Below are 12,188 nucleotides of genomic sequence, written 5' to 3' on the forward strand. Positions count from 1 at the left end.
GCAGGACCAAAACAACTTGATGCAATAACCAGTACCTTACTCTGTACATCGCTTACAAGGGATTTTCTTACTTTCAACTAAAAAGAAGTGTGCCAGATCTCTCAGTGGCATCTCCAGAGCTGCTAAGAAAACTGCCTGTGGAGTCCATCAAAGAGACAGATGTCCCTGCAGAGAAAAGGGCTTTCCACAGCATTGCATTACTGTGATCTCCAACCAACAGTGGAAATAGAGGAATGCTGCGAGAAAGGGAGGGCAAACAGAATCCTACTAGTCCTTTTATTTTGAAATTACAAAAATATTCAAGGAGGGAGTAGGAGAAAGGCAAAAAAGCATTTTATGAAGCAAAAATCCATTAAAAAATAATCTCAAAAGCTACAAGAAAAAAGTTCATCAAGAAAAGTAACAGTTCTGGCAGGCAGCACCATCTCTTTCATGACTCAGCAGCAATGAAACAGCTACAGAATAAACATGGACACTGACCATGGCTTGACAAATACAGAGAAAAGCTAAAAAAATTTCAGAAACCATTGAAGTTTTTCAAATGTAGATTGAAGAGGTATTAATGCTTAGACACAGTTCACTTTTTAGTTAAAAGTGGCACAAAGAAGAATTATTCTGGTGCCATGAAGATGTTGACTGGGGGAGTTGCTGATGCCTGCACAGCAATCGTCCCTCCACATGCACTTCGAGACAACCTGTGTGTGGAGTTATCATCTTTGTAGCATACAAGTTTTCCAAAGAAGAATGTTATCATTTCCTACCAGCTAATACATGAGGCCTTATATTAAAATACACTCCTGGCATAGCTTTTTGGTAACTGTATTTATTTTTAAATAGTTTTTATTAATGTAGTAACTTATTTAATATTACTTTAAAATAAGATCCTGGAATGCAATTATGACAAAATAATATCTTTAAGAATCTACTGAAAAAGGTATTAAATATCAAGTCTCAAACCCAAAGGAAATACTAATTACAACTTAAGCCTCAAGCCTGTGGTCTACCACAGCTCCCAAGCTCAAATATGCTATGTAGCACTCTGTAGATGCTGGGGTTTAGCAATAATTTCTTTCTGTGAAAATAGGCAGCTTTAATTTTTAATAACAAATTTGGGCACTTCTGGCCAAAGTGCTGGTCCATCAGAAGTGTTGATCTCAGAGCTCAATATTATTTGATATCTGGAAAAGTCATCCTCCAAAAGTAGCAGCAGTAGAAAATCTGATGAGCTCTTCTAAAAGACCTGCTCCCTTTTAGAAGACAAACTGGATGACTTTAGACCAAAAAAGTGTGATTTATTTACGACTAGATAATTCCCAAAGCCAACCTTAAACAGCCTGTAACATTTCAGAAACGAGTTTGGAAAAAAAGTAACTTCTCTGTTGAGTATAAAGAAAACAATTATGAATATTAAATATGCAAGATTTCTGATTTTAAAAATAATAATTATATAATGTGCAAAGTCAACATAAGACTCATAAAAATGTTAATGTAAAAATAACATTTTTGTATTAGGTATTTACATTTTTAAAAGAGTAAAAGCTGAGGTCCTGAATTGGCATATTAAAATAATCTTGGTCTCCATAATACAGAGTTACTGCCTTACCCACATTAGTAGGGTTGTAACTCAACCACAAGGAGCAGCAGAGACAAGGCATGTTTTCAAGATGTATACAACAGCCTAAATCAAATTATGTGGGTATCATCTTCAGGATCCACATGCTAAAATTCAGATTCAGACGCTAAAAAGCATGATTTTATCAACTTCTCCTTTATGTAAAAGTAAAGCTTACATGAGTGGGTTATCTATCTCTTCCTAAAACATGGAAGATCTGACTCCCATCCTGAAAGGTTCAACCAGATTAGATAAATACTTCACAACCCATTCAGTCTAAACCACAGCCCTCTAGAAACCCATTAGACCATCCTTGGACACCAGGCAAAGTCACTGGTGAAAGTGACTTTATAAATAAAGTATACCTTGACCCCTTGCTAGAACCCTGCAGGAAGAACGGAACACACAAGATGCACTTTCATCATCACCTAATATGTACTGTATGATTTCCTAAGGAATATCCAGGGCTTGCAATGGGTAGATTTCATATACAGATTTAGTAATAGCCTAGATAAGAACAGGCAGGGTGTTTAGTTACTTTACAGATGTTGGTAAAGTGGGAGAAGCTACAAGCACATCAGAAGTCAGAGAATTCAGATTAATCTTCACGAGTCAAAGAATCATCCTGAGAAGTGAAATACAATTCTGTAAGGTCAATGAGAGTCTCCAAGCTGGAGGAAAGATTGCACAAATACAGCAGAAGAACCAAGTAATAAGAGAGCACAACCTGATCCTTCCTCAAAACAGTCCCAACAAATCTGTCTTGACCTCCTGTTCTTCTGCCTTCATCTCTTTTGCACAGGACACAAAAAGTTTTATTTTTTCACCTTTTCTGTTCAACAAGCTTAATCAACTAGGTTGTAGTTTGAGTACAGTGGGACAGAACATTCTTTGAGATTTTGTTTTAGAGTGCGGACTTAAAACATATGCTTACGAACCTATCAGTTTAATTAATTCCTTGGGTTTAATAACTATTTTTCTCAGATGACCTTAAAACATTGCTAAAGGCATATAAACTGATGCACTGAAAATCTTGGTAACATCAGAGAGGCTGCTTTCTATTTATAGTAGGATATTATAGACATCCATATCTTCCTAATCACGACTAGATCAAAATGCACTCTCTGCTGATTTTCAGTTTTCCAAACTTGGGCATTTTTAGATTACTAACATGAAATACCTTAAAGCACATAAATATTTAAGCAGAGATAGTTTACCTTTTCTGGTGGGTGTATAATAAACAGTTTAACCATCATCTATATACAGGCTGTTTTGTTCTCCATCTAAAGAGACAATCACCTTTTATCCTTTTCCTTTTTTTCCTTCGTTTTAGTGCCATTAGGGAACTATTCACAAGTGTAACCCTGAACAATACTATGCAGTAATTATGACTAAATGACAAAGAGATGCGAACAATTACCGAGTCCATTTTGAAACCCTACACTAATAAAGTCATTAGATGCTGCCCTTGCCATGAGCCTTCTAAAAGCTTCTGAAGTTACAAGAACACACGGCATTGTTGGTTAGGACAATTGCTGCTGGCAGAATGCAAACCTTGAGTTAAACCATGCTGCAAATTGATCTTGACATTCTGTTAAGACCGCCACTAAAATCAAAAGCAAAGGAGAAAAGGAGAAAATGAGCGGGTGGGATGTAATCATGGAACAGAAGGGTTCCCTCCTCACCTTCTTTCCTCTTCCTCCTCAAAACAAACCATACATAAAATGACAAACTCGCCTGGTGTTTGAGAACCTTTATTTTTAAAACATTAATTAGACTTCTGACCTGTTTTTATTGACTGGCACTGTATTGCTATTAAAGTAAATTAAATAAAAAAATTGCAGAATACAATAGAAAAGGTTTTCACACTGTTCTGCGAAGCCTGTTCAGGATTTAGTGCCAAAGGAACACGTCCAACAGTTTTGCAAGCAACATATACAGAATTTGTGGTCACTTCTGAAGAGGCAAGGAGAAATTAACTCGCCTCCTCCCACCCTCACAGACCCCACACCTGCAATATATTTGCTGAAGGATCAAATGGGATTGGGGAGCTGGAGTAATATGGTCAACTGGTCTTCATCCAGGCATGCATCATTCAGTAGGTTAGAATTAAGGGTCAGCAACTGTGAATATGGCTAATCACTTGATGACGGAAATTGCAGGTGAAGACAACCTGCTGCAGAGAAGCACTTTAGTGAATTAACTCTTTCCTAAGCTTAAGCAAAGTGAAAAACTATCATTTGAACATTAAAATTAAAAAGTACCTGTCACTAGAGCAAAATTGGCAACACCTTGAAATACGGTGCCCAAGGGCAATGATATCAAAAGCCAGAAAGCTGTTACAGATTTTTGAGTCACTGTTTTACGGTTTTGGCTTTCTTGGCAAACACTGTGTATGCTGGAAATCTCTGAATATTATGCATTATCTGTGTTTGGAAAAGCTGTGTGTACAAACATAAGGTGTGCGTGTATGTGTGTGTACATATATCACTATACATCTTCCTGGATACAAATATATTAATGCACATTAATGAATTAACAAAACCAGTTAGGCATGTGTTTGCATAAACACATACAACTCTCATGTACGTAACTGTATTAGAACAATGGTATTGACTCAACTCTTCGAAGTCACAAAGTGCCAGAACTAGAGCTGTTCATGTCTGGCTCTCCTGCTTATCTATCCCTGAATCCCTCTGGATACCTGAGGAATTGCTCAGCCCAAATGATGGCCCAAAGCAGGTTTGTGCTTGGGCCAAATGGCAGGGCCAGAATTGCCAGCACCACTACAGTCAAACTGCCAGCACTCTGACACCTCGCCCCAAATTTCTACTGTCTGAAGGGGCATGGTAGCAACCTTCACTGCAAGCATTTGAAGGGAAACAATGATTTTAAGCTTATGATTTACCTCAAACTGAGTGGAATATAACACGAGCTAAAGTTAGAGATATATGTGTAGCTTTGTGGCCTTTCTCCTCCTTTGACAGGAACAGATCACAAGAATATTTCAGAGTTGCTCCCTAAACTCAAGTCTGAACTGTAGGAGATAAAGATTTCATGTATGTTTCTTCACAGTATTATAAAAGCACCACATTATTTTCCTAAATGAAGGCTACTTATTTTATTTTCCCTTTATTATAATTTCTTTATGATTAATGAAAAAATTAATAATCACAGAATTTACTCAAAGTAACTGCTCCCTTTACTGCAAGCCTGATGTTAGAGGCAATTAAAACCACTGGAAGCCAAAACAAAACTTCCCCTCAACTGTATTAACTGGACTTTGCCTTCATTTTGACAAAGTAACACTCCTGAGTGGCTGCAGAAAGAAATTTTTTAACATCTGACTCCCAAAGTTGTAATGCTTATGCTCTTGCACTACTACTGGCAGGTACCCAGTGCTCACACAGCATTTTACTCCTACCTACAGACTCTCTTCAATCTGTTGGAATGGATACTGAAGACTGAGAGCTTCCAGAAGAAATGTGCTATTGTGCAGTAATGTAGGTATTAAAGCACGTTCCTGTATCAGAGTCAACTGAGAAACACATTAAAAGTTGGGGAAACCAACAAGATTTTGGAGCTGGTTTTGCTCTTCAGTGTTCAGGATGGACCCTCATTTCATTAATGAGAAAATTGGAAACAACTAATTTTGGAATAGAATGACGTCCATGGATCAGAACATTCAGAAAATTTTTTTGGCTTATACAAAGAAAGTCTTTATACCTGTTTGAATTTACTCATGCCATTCCACAGTACTGAAACCATGTCTTTTACTACTGACATTGAGGTGTCCCTGTTGACTGCAGCAAATCAAGTGGGCCTGATTCCCCTGCTGTCCCAGCCTGGTTTTTCCAGCACTTTTAAAATGCAATTGTAAGAGTATAAATGAGTTGCTCTTGAGCTACACCAGCAGGCAAAACCCAGTTCCTCCTGTTGCTGCTGTTGTCCTCTCACCATTCAAATAAACAGCGACATTTAACTGTGTTCATAAGGATCCAGAACAGAATGGGCTCCAAGACCACTGCCACTGTGTCACATGAAGGGTAGTGACTGAACAGAGGGACTGAGTATTTATTTATGGGAATGCCCACAGTGCACTGGCACTTTTCAAAGGGAGAAGGAAGCATCGTGCCCCCTCTGAAGAAATCACAGTTTAAGGAGCAGGTTGTGACACTAAACACAACTGAGAAATAATTCTAATTCGAGCCAGCATGCCTTGTTTACCCCTTACTATTTTTTGACCTCACTGTTAATATGACAGCTTCTTTGTTGTTGTTAACAGAAAGCAAAAAAATGAAGGCTTAAAAACCCTATCGTCCGGCACAATCGGGGACTAAGTTCATTGAGAGCAGCTATAAAGCCTTAAACAAGCCCTTTATTTTGTGTTTTAAGAAGTGTCATAAGGAGTTAATAGGACACAGCTGTACAGGCTCTTTCTAACAAGCAGCTTCTGTCGCTTTGGTCACCACAGGTGTCTGTGTAACCTGCAAACTCTTATTACTAGTGTATCAAAGTTGTGCTACTTAATAGATTTCTTTAGTAAAACACAACAAAGCAATTACATGGCTGTTGATCGTTAGTCATAAAAAACCCCTCAAACACAGTTTTTCAAAAGAAACTACACTGCAATTTTTTGTCATTGTAAAATAAAAGAAACTAGAGAATTAAATAGAAAAGCAGACAATAGAACAGCAGGTAGTCAACTGAACTTAGCCACTACAGATGGTTTAGAAATAGTGTTTCCTTCGACACCAACTTGTGGGATAAAAGAAAAGGAGGAGGCTCCTTACTGCCCATGAATGCCAATACCAAAAGACTTAAGCAACTCTCCAGTCTATGTATTTGGTCCCATGAAAGAACCTATATGTTTCTTCTTCCTCTCTTACTTTTTCTCTTTTTCATCAACTTTTATTCTGTTTTTGCAACTCCTTCTTTCTAAAACCTTTTACACTTCTCTAGAATAACTTAAACTAGAAACATTGCTGCTGATCCCTCCAATGACAAAATGCAGGTCAAGTGAGGAATTCCTGAGAAACACAAGTGTCATTTAAAAAGCACATTAGAAAAGAAACTGTTCCATTCTCCACGGTCACCTCAGTAAAGAAATATTAACTATAATTTACATGGTGAATACTAGACATGCATAAATGCTCTATTCTAATAATCCACAAGAGAAAGAAACATAAATGTTTAATTTTTCCTGGTTCAATAATCACTGGAATTGTGTAAAGAAGTGGCAACCTTATTCCAGGCCAAATGACTGTTTCATCTTTCAGTCAAAAACTAGAGTAACTCTAATTATTTTAATATACATAGGATGTTATCCTGGCAAGACATGATCAGTCATCTTCTGTGGAAATAAAGGTTATGAAATAAGGTCCACATTAGAGAACCAAACAAGTCTGATTTCTAAATGTTATAGTAGTAGTCGTAGTAGTAGTAATAATAATAATAACAACAATGATAATATCATTATTTCCAGTAGATCATGATCAACTGATAAATAACTAAAGAAGAGAAAGGCCTTAGTATAATACTAAGAAAATTTGTTGATAATCTACAGAAGTTGTAGAAGGAGGTGGAATCCACAGTTTTGATTTCTTTACTCATCAGCATAATTATGTTCTCTCTGAGACATAAGATAGCTTTTATTATACTAACACCTTTATTATATTAAAGCCAAAATATAAAACTGTAGTTAAAAGAAGTTCATATGAATTGGAAGCGTTTAACATTTTGCATAATCTGTTCTTAATACTAATTTATCACATGAATGTTATTTTTTAAATAAGATTTTCATTAACAGCAATAGTTATTACCCCAGACAGCTCTCATGCGATGACACCAACATACACACAATTAATGCCATGTAATATTATGGCATTGCAATGTATAACTATGAAGGCACATGTTTGAATATAGAATCATGTTTGAAAATAACCAGAGAAAAAGGATACAATTTCTTCAATTACTTTTCCCTGCACAGGAATAAGAAGTCACCTTGTGATGAACACAAGGCCAGTCCAATTCTCAATGAATGTCAGCCAGCACTGTTTCACTGATCAGCTGAGAGCGAGCATGAAGTTTCAGCTCTAAGAGATACTAAGCACCAAAAGATTTGATATCCAGAGATAAGGGCCTTCCCTGAGAAAAGCTGCTCCACTCAGAGTCCAAAGAGTCTTACCTTGCTCTGTTTGCTTCTTTTGTCATGTCCCATGCCCAGGTTATGAAGTTCTGACTCAGGTAGGAGACAATAGATTCAGCACAAAGCATTTGTGAGCAGAAGACGTTGGTTAGTACACTTTCATCATGGTGGAGGTAGATAGCAAGAAGCTTTCTCTGAAAAAAAATGTGACAAGAGATGAGTAAAAAGTTCCTCAGGCAGTTTAGCAATTTAAAGTTGCTGCTGCAGATTTGTGTGTTAGTACCCCTGATGGGGTTTATCAAGGGTGACAAGTATCTCAACGTGCACACACAAGAAATAACCGGCAGATTTCAAATCAAATGGTCCATCCCTGCAAATTTTTAAATATTCTCAATGCTTCCTAATATTCTGAGTACTAAAGTACAATATATTTTATGCTTAGAACATGAAAAGAACAACAAATGAAAAAACAAAAGCCTTATTATCAGATCTAAGAAATGAGTGAAATTTTCAAACTTGCTGCCCAACAGAAATAACATTCCCCTGAACAAGGAACACACATTTCAATTGGACAGCACTACCAAAATAGGTATAACAAAAAACAGTTATAAACAACCTGAAAAAAATGATAGTGCATTGCTATCACCACCTCTATTGCCAAATAAAGGGGCACTACATGCTGAGATGGTGTCTATGGTCTCTTGAAACAAAATATTCTGTGCTGTTCTTCTGGAACCTTATCAAGTAAAACTTGAACTTCACTGCCAGCAGCTGCGTCCCCATGAACATCTCAGACCACCTTTTGAAAAGCAAGTCTGCGTGCATGCAAGTATAGAAAGAAGGGTGCAAAAATACAGGGAGACTATGAGCTAGCTAAAGACTGTGATTCTGCAACTGGCATCCATTGAATTATAAATATAATTCAGAAAATTACAGCTTTCTATTCCCCCATACCCATATAAATTACTTACTTTATTTTAAAATAGTACTTGAACATATTTGCTGAGATGAAACGGCGCTATTTTCAGACATTTATTTAAATTAATTTCAAATCTCTTCATCAGAAGCAACACTGAACCCTAGATATTGATGTGTAATGATATAGCAAGACATAGGATGCAATTTTCAGACAAGCTGTCTTTGCAAAAAACCCCTGTAGGGCTCTCGCCTCATATGCTGGCTTTGGATAAAATTTAGTGACTGTTTATAAAAGGAACATTTGAACATTCAACTTTGGGAAAAGGATTAGTAATTTGCATTACTGTTTGTCTAATTTAATTTAAATGTTCTTCAGCACCACGTACACATGTGCCAGGAAGGGCCATTAATAAGCCCAACATGCAGAGATCCATATAAGTGCAGCCAACAATGTTGACTGAAACTAAACTTGAAAATCCAGGGCACTGATGCACAATATCATGCAATAAAACAGCATTTCTGTGGTGATATTTAATTTAAAAAGAAGAAAGAGGCAGGGGAAGATCAGGCACTGTCTGTTTTTGAGGATCAGCCATTCTGCATTTCAAAGCGTCGATCCCTGCAATATCCAGGTTACTGTGCTAGAATCTCGACTATTATATAGCAGTTGTAAGAGAGGGAGGGCAAAGATGTGTTTACTCAGTGATTAGGGCCTTAGAATAAGCCTCTAGCTCCTAGAGAGACAGCTCACCACTTATTCATTTGGACCAATTCACAAAGCCTAGAAAGATTAAACATCCATGCTGAGAAGACAAGCGAATGCAGACGGTGAAAAAGAAATAAAAATTCTTTAAAAACTCTGAGATGACTTCATTATTTTTTCCACAAGGAAACTTTAGGAAAGTGTTTAGTTAGAGAAAAACCCACATTGACCTCTCTCTAAACCCTTAATCTTTCCTTTGTGGTGGCACTGCTTTGTGGTAAGCGGATGGCTTTGCTCTCCTCTTTTCACTGGGAGCGGACAGAAAAAAAGGCTCTTGAGAAACACTTTTACTTCCAAAGAAACAACCCCATGAAACTGTTAAATATGAGATTCCGTACAACAGAATGTTTCAAAATATGTACAGTTCTAGGCTTAAAGATTTAGGGACAAATTTTAGTAAACAGAACAGGCACAAACACAATGGAGGTTTACACTGAGTTACTTCCTAAGGGAATGTAATTTCTGTTGCATCAACAAATCTCACCATGCAAAGATTAAACTCCACCACATATAAAAGACTGTACTTGTATCTGATACTTCATCCAAAATGTTAAGGGTGGGCACAGGCATACTGCAATGACAAATGCAAAGAGGTAGCAGGAGGAACTGAAGTGCTAAAACAGGATTTTAAAAAATATTTGTGAAAACCGGGGTCATTTTTCCCTTGGAAAAATGCATGATTGCAAAAGGCTCACAGCTTGAAGTTGTTTGTTGTTGCCGTTGTTGTGTGGGTTTGTTTTCATGTTTGTTTATTTTACTAACCCATGGTAGCACATATTTATAAGCAAATTTTGGTTCTGTTTATTTCAAGCCTTGGAAAAGTCAGAGTAAATTCCAGGATCCTATTATGACTAATACTGGATATTTTTCAGTCAATACTATTAAAACAGCCTTACAGAACTGCTGAACAGTCTCAAATTCCACAAAAGAAGCCCACTAGTGGAGCACTAGACTGTTCTGTGTTGGATTTTTCAAAAATGTGACTTGGACGTTATATACTTAGCATGAAATATTAACCAAGGAAAAAAATACAACAGGGAAAAACTTTTACTATTCCCTACAAATGTATGGGATACCAGAAAGGTTTTAAGCACTGCATATCTGATGGACTTCCAAAGGCCTTAGGACTTGAGGAACTTAAGCCACCAAGGGATGCATTCTTCAGAGTATGTCCATGCTGAAGACCAGGCATTTTAAAGCTACAGAGAAGTTAACACACTTGGCACAGAACTAGAAGAAAAGTTGTCACAGATGCAAAGTTGAAGGAAAAGTCATCACTGAGGCAAAAAAGCCATAGATCTTGAGGTGACTAAATCAGCATCAGTGGGTAATGGGGTTTCTAAGCTTCTCAGCCAGTTCCTAATACTGTGAATAACTCAGATAACTCAAAGGAATATGAACTTGAATGGGAACAGCAATACAATCGTAAAGTTCAGCAAAACCACAGACCTGAATGGTTATTTTTGAACCTCAAGTTTACAAGTTCAAGTAATAACTGAGACAGAAAAGTTCATGATGTAACAGCTGCTAGAGGCATGAATGTTCTGTCAAACTGGTAGGCTAACAAATTAAAATCAGAATTTTTTCCTCCAGTTTTTACGCAGTGACAACTAATTCAAATAAACAAAGAGACACATTTGCTCTTCTTTTAATCTTTGAAGTGCACAATCTGATCCACCTGTCCAAGGTGAACTTGGAGCTCACGGGATCAGCCTTGGACACAGCTACTTTATGCAGCCTTGTAGAACAGATCTGAAAAAGACTGTACCCTACAGATTCCTAAAGTAGCAGTGAGGTGTAAAATTCTGATCCCATATTTTGTATTAAACATGGCATAAGACATCCCCAAACTAGCTCCTAGTTTAATCTTCCTGTAATTTTACCTTTCAGTAAAACATCTTGTCTCAAAAACCATCAGTGATGAAGAGCCCACAGGAAGCATGGCAAGGTGTTCAAACAGCTACCCACTCACCCAGGTAAAGGTGTGTTAAAGCCTGATTTAGTCTACTTTCATCTTCCAACAATTTGATCCTATTATACTGTTGTATCTCCATTTCAATCAATTGCACCTGTAGTGATACCTTACATAATGCAAATAATATCCAGTAATTAACACCAAACTTGGGTAAGATCTATAATCACAAGCTTTGAAAGAAGAGAAAATGTAGAGTGAGGCGGACAAGTTCAAAACCTATCCATTATTTAGTATCAAATACAGAGGATGCTGAGGAGAGACCTATACCCAGGAGCAACCCTCCAGATATGAAAGATGAAGCTACTCTTTAAATATGAAAAATGAACTGTGTGTAGGCAAACAGTGAAGCTACTAAACTGGTAAGTTATAGCAGAATTTTCTAAACAATTTATCCACAAATTCAGAAATAATTTACAAATTAAAGGACAGAACTGGTAACACACATCAGGCAAGACTGGAAAGAAGATGGTGACTAACATGGGACTTAACTGGAGCTTATGTACTGGTATTTACTACAGTGCAGCTGCTTCACTCTTCCTGAAAACCTAGAATTATACTTCTGTACCTGTCCTCCAGTTTCAACCAGACCATGTACATTAGTGGTCAGGTTATTTGTGTTTAACCAGAATCTGTAAAGTGGTAATTCCTCCAGCTGCAATCTGTAGCAAGTTCAGTATAAACTTAATTAGCTGAAATAATAAGGGACATTTTTCTGAGTTTTACAGATAAAAATGATGCTACAGAAAGCCCTGTAGAAAGGAATATTCTGCTA

General features: G+C 37.1%; 1 protein-coding gene across 2 annotated transcripts in view; it reads right to left on the reverse strand.

Annotated features, from left to right (window-relative positions):
- The window catches only part of FAF1 (Fas associated factor 1), a 151,291-nt gene that overhangs the window by 34,307 nt on the left and 104,796 nt on the right, over positions 1 to 12,188 (reverse strand). For both annotated transcript variants that reach the window (XM_066192794.1, XM_066192795.1), the window contains exon 13: positions 7,800 to 7,954. In XM_066192794.1, the coding sequence (XP_066048891.1) occupies positions 7,800 to 7,954 (155 nt within the window). The remainder of the gene's footprint in view (positions 1 to 7,799; positions 7,955 to 12,188) is intronic.

Source organism: Chamaea fasciata, unplaced genomic scaffold (genome assembly GCF_029207755.1).
Source record: "Chamaea fasciata isolate MVZ Bird 193981 ecotype frontalis unplaced genomic scaffold, bChaFas1.0.hap1 SCAF_10, whole genome shotgun sequence".
Taxonomy (NCBI): Eukaryota; Metazoa; Chordata; class Aves; order Passeriformes; family Sylviidae; genus Chamaea; species Chamaea fasciata.